The sequence below is a fragment of the Haplochromis burtoni genome, unplaced genomic scaffold (genome assembly GCF_018398535.1).
Source record: "Haplochromis burtoni strain Fernald_Lab_line unplaced genomic scaffold, NCSU_Asbu1 Contig_148, whole genome shotgun sequence".
Lineage (NCBI taxonomy): Eukaryota > Metazoa > Chordata > Actinopteri > Cichliformes > Cichlidae > Haplochromis > Haplochromis burtoni.
Genome location: NW_024582509.1, coordinates 150,572 through 155,701, shown reverse-complemented (window position 1 = coordinate 155,701; position 5,130 = coordinate 150,572). Strand labels below are relative to the sequence as shown.

Sequence of the window (5,130 nt, the reverse complement as noted above, 5' to 3'; positions counted from 1 at the left end):
TCAAGGTCCTTTATATTGTGAGGGAAAGACCTTAAAACAATACAAAGGAAACCCCAACTATCATATGACCCCTATTAGCAAGCGCACATAGGGGGCAAGGAAAAACTCCCTTTTACAGGAAGAAACCTCCAGTAGCTCAAGCAATCAGCCAACTTTGACACAAATGAATCCCAGCATTTTATATCTGCAGGCTATGTCTCCAGACAATCTGAACAAGGCTACAAGGGAAACAGCTCAGGGAAATAGGACACAGGAGAAGTCAGTCAGGAAAATAATAGAGGGGTAGCAAAAGTCAAAGCCACAAGAGACGTCAAAGCAAAAGAGGAAATAACCCAAAAGATAGCAAGAAAGCCCAGAGACAAGAAACTACCGCTGACCACGAAACACTGACGATGCAGGAAGAATAAAGAGAGGATAACTTACAAAACTGAGCGATTAAACACAAAGAAAAACTCAGTATTCCCAGGGATCCACAGCATACTGGAATTTAAATGGGAACAAATAAACATGAGCCTAAAAATACAATAAACAGAAAAGTGTAAACCTTGAACACTGGAGACGCAGGAAAAACTCCAAAGAAGCTCAAATTCAAACATATAACCAAAAATGTCTAAACTCCAGAGCACAGTGAAACCCAGAGACCTGGTTTGCACTGACTAGCAGACATTTTTTCCCATCATTCTCCACTGCTGACTCAGTGTCTGTCCTCCACATGCCCAAGACAACATCCACACATCATTCTTTACTTTGGCATCCTCCTTATGTAATCTGTGACCCATTTCCCTTCTGCTGACTCAGCTCGCAGCTGCCAGTGGTTTGCTGCATACCTTGGCAGCGTCCATCCGCCATTTCTTTTCCTTCTCTTTGGGAACCAGACCTTTAAATCTGTCCTGGACTGGACCGGCAGCTTTGGTTAGCGTGGAGCACTTTCAGTGACCTTCATGGTTGGTTTCTTAGCCATTTATGACTCAGCTACTGGAATCGCTGACGGGAAACATCGGCTAATTTGATTTTGTCTTTTGGGAACATCTTGTGCAACATTTTCCTTCAGCTATTGTTGTCAGTAATTTTGGGCGTGTGTTACAGCAGGAAAATGCACCGCTGGATCCCAAAGAAACCAAATCAACCACCAAACTGTACTGACTGTAATAGCTGCCCCTGTATTCTTCAGTTTCCCCTCATTTTTATATCTGAAACTAGGTGTGTTACTGTCTCATGTCACCGACAGTCTGAAATGATTTATTCACATATATCTCTGGTGGTGGCACCAGAATGAGAGATGTGATCAGAGGGATGCACACTAACACATCTGGAGCTGTGGGCCTGAAGCAGCTCACAGGCCTCGCTCGGTGTCTTGTACGCAGCCTTCTCAGGATTTCATGAGAACTTGTTTGCTTTACCAAATTCTCCAGAAATAAGAGAACCTGCACAACGTTTTAAAAACTTTATTAAGCTGTATAAATACATTTACTAGACTCACATCAGTACAGGTAAACATCACAGGTCAGCACAGCCGTTTTAATAGTTTACAGACATGTACAGTACTTAAAACATTACAGTGCCGTATTAAAGTACAGTTACACGTTCGATTTAGTCTCCTTAACAGGAGCAAGTTTTAAAACAAACTGAGCCGAGCAGGTCAGGCCCGAACAGCCTTCACATCACATCAGTGTCGTTTAGAGCTGCGTCAGTTTAGTCGTTTCTAACGTAAACCATGTAATCTTCTCTGACACGTGAAGCTTTTCTGTTTTACTTGTTTGAGACAGCTGATTAGACAAACCGAGACTTTTGAAGACGACTTTGTTTTAGTGCCGTTCAAAGACCAAACCATTAACTGTTTAAATAACTGGTACAATGATGAGTTTCAGTGCATATACAGAGGAGAAAAGAAGAGCAGGGAGAGATAAGTGGGTTGCATTTCAGCTGAACACTTCATGTAAGTCAGCTCTGCTGCACATCAACACTTTTTTGAAAGAGTCTCGTCCTCTTCCTGTACACTTCTCATGTTGTTCAAAATGCAGTGCAGCCATTGTAGTCGCGCTGACGAGACAGTCACTTGTTTTTTTTACAGGAGATAACATTTCTACAGAATATGAACTTACAGCAACACTGCTGGTTTTACATGTTAACCTCATATTTCAGGCTTCTAGTTTTATTGCTCCGTCTTTGTTGGTGTTTCTGTCCCGGCCTGCTTCCATCCCACGCTCGGGTCTGGTTTGAGGACGATGAAGAAGAGAATTAAGGCTTCCGGGGTTCAATGTTAGTCTTTTTAGTGCTTCTGGACTCAATGCATGGCTGGCGTCGGGGCGATCTGCTCCGCCGGTCCGGTATCTGCTGCTCCTCGTGCTGAGCTGCTCATGGCTCCGTGGTTAAGGGTGACCAGCGGCAAAGCGCTCAGCAGGGCTTTCTCCAGCTTCTGCTCCAAAGCATCCAAGCGGCGGTCCATGTGCTCCTTCAGCCTCTTCTCCATCTCCTCCAGACGGCGCTCCATAGCTGAGTCCAACTCCCTGAAGGGACATAAAAGAAACAGTAACACTTTTTGAGAAAGTTGGACTTAATAAAATCTGTGTGTATCAGCCGCTGGCTGTATACCTCCGATTTATGAGGAGGTATACAGCTGAAGCCACTGTCAGACAAGTTGAAGTGTGCAAGCTGACACTGAATTAAAATAAAGGGGACTATTTAAGGTCAGTCAAACCTTTGCCTGATCATCACTAATCAGAGATGAAGTTTTTTGACCAGGTCGCTGGTCTGTATGTGTATTTCTACTGTGTGATTCTGACAGAGCGGAGTGACTGTGGGCGATTCTTGAAAATGAAGCCACATCAAGAGACAAAAGCCTAAACATAAGCTAAACCACCCACACAGTCGGTGCTGACCATCATCTTCCTCAGACCTCACAATCCTGCTGGATCCACACTGATTCAGCCAAACCACCAGGAGGAAACTTTCTAAACTGAAAACACTAAAAAGATAAATAAATACTTTTTTTCCACCTTAAATATTTTCAGTCTTTTTGCAACATTTTTGTTTTGGTGGTTTACATGCAGAGTCCAACAGCATGACTATTTTGCCCTCAATGATCCTGAAAAATCCACAAAATCCTCCATTTTTTCTTTCCTTGATTCAGTCACACCAGTCTGGCAGCTCCAGTAACCAAACCAAGGAAACTCCTGTTCAGTCAGTGAGCGCTGTCTCTGATCCTTGTCTGCACACTGACGGTTACTGTACGACATCCTCACAGGGCACTCTCCTGCTTTATGAAATATCAGAAGGTAAAAGTATGACAGGCTTGATGTACTGCGCTTCCATATCAGTAATGAAGGCCTCAGTCATACAGGCCTAGAGGTCGGTTGGAAACCAGGTGCTTGGAAAAATGAGTATTCCACAACAAGCTGGCAAGTGGTTGCTGGCGATTGCTGTTAAGCTAAAGCCCCTTCACACAGGCTTGCAGGTCAGTCGCCGCCGAACAACTACTCACCACTAGAGAAAAGTGTGTATTCTGTGAGTGATCAGCAAATAGTTACTGGAAGTTTCAGGCAGTCTCTAGAGTGACATCCATTGTAAAGAGATATGCAGAAAACCTCCTTACATTTCTTTGGTCGCTAGCAGAGGGCTGCAGTAACCAGACGTTTGCATGGAAAACACCAACTTATCTGCAAAAACTCAAAAACGACTCAACACACAGCAGTGAATCTTTAACACAAACTGGAAATGGAGACAATCCACCTTCAATTTTAAAGCTGGCAATCTAATTATGCATAATGAAGACTAGTTAAAAATGTCTCTGTGAAACTCAGACTAAGACGAGTCTTAGTTTGGAGCAAATAAATGAACCCATCTCAGATTACAGCAGACCTAAAGTCAGATAATCTACAAACAAGCTGTTATAAAAATGTTATTAACCTTCACGCTGTGATAAAAAGGCAATAAAAGGTAAATGTGCACGTGAACTCCAGACAAACAGCATCAGGGGGAAAGAATAAACAAAGGAAGTGAACACACAGAGAGAAAACACAAGGAGCTAAACTTCAAAATAAAACAGGAAGCAAACAGAAATGGAGACCAGGAATAATCTCACATAAATACAAACACATGAGAACAGAGGAAAAACTACAAGAACACAAAGGAGCAGAAAAACTAACAACAGCCAAAGACGATTATAAAAACTAAGACAATTAACATCTACTGTTCAAAGCAAGCAAAGCCTTTAAGTAATCTACACCATTTATTACTTTTCCTCGGTTTTCTGGCATCACGCCTGAAGTCTTAAACTCTTTAAATATTTTAGTCCGACGACTCGTGGGAAAGACGTACCGTCGTGTCGCTGTCCTCGATGTGGAGTCACGCTCTGTCAGCCCACATGTGCTGCACAGATCTGACAGAGAGCCTGATTTATTGTGCAGTTTAACTCACAGAGACATTTTTATTTGAAGAGTGACACTAGGGTCAGCTGGAAAGTTACTCCAGCCACAAATAAATAAATAAATAAATAAATAAATAAATAAATAAATAAATAAATAAATAAATAAAGGATTCTGTTTGTTCTGATGCAGCTTTTCAGATATTTTAATGAGTCACACAAACAGCGGTCCTGATAAATGACCTCTATTGTTTCAGTATCAGCCAGCCTCTAACCAACGGCAGCGCCTTCTGCCTACCTGTGCCTGTCAGCTGTTTAACAGCCAGAATGATTTTTGGGAATCACCACAGGAGAGATCCTCCCAGCAGATGTCATGATATCCGTGAATATTCCAGCATGTAGGAAATGTTTGGGCGTCTGCTCATTCTTCACTAACACTATCAGCTAGAAATGTGACCTCAGACAATCAAAAGCATTGTTCTGTTGGATAAACGAGTCTCTGTTTAATCCACACGCTCAGAGCCTCAACAACGTGACTGTGCAACAATCACACAGCTGTGGTAACCGAAACACAGCAAACACAAATGCTTACTGTCCCGATAACAACAGCCATACCTCACAGTTTTATATCATTTACACCAAGGCAAGGCAAGTTTATTTGTATAGCACAATTCAACAACAAGTGATTCAAAGTGCTTTACAGAGACATTAGAAACAAGAACAAATAAAAAGCATGATTTAAAATTGATTAAAACAAGCAAACAAAC

At 42.1% G+C, this 5,130-nt stretch overlaps 1 protein-coding gene across 1 annotated transcript in view; it reads right to left on the bottom strand.

The window, feature by feature from the left end:
- Positions 1 to 1,429: 1,429 nt before the first annotated feature.
- The window catches only part of cunh10orf88 (chromosome unknown C10orf88 homolog), an 18,116-nt gene continuing 14,415 nt past the window's right edge, over positions 1,430 to 5,130 (bottom strand). The window contains exon 9 of the mRNA XM_005932186.2: positions 1,430 to 2,507. Within this exon, the coding sequence (XP_005932248.1) occupies positions 2,285 to 2,507 (223 nt within the window). The 3' untranslated portion in view covers positions 1,430 to 2,284. The remainder of the gene's footprint in view (positions 2,508 to 5,130) is intronic.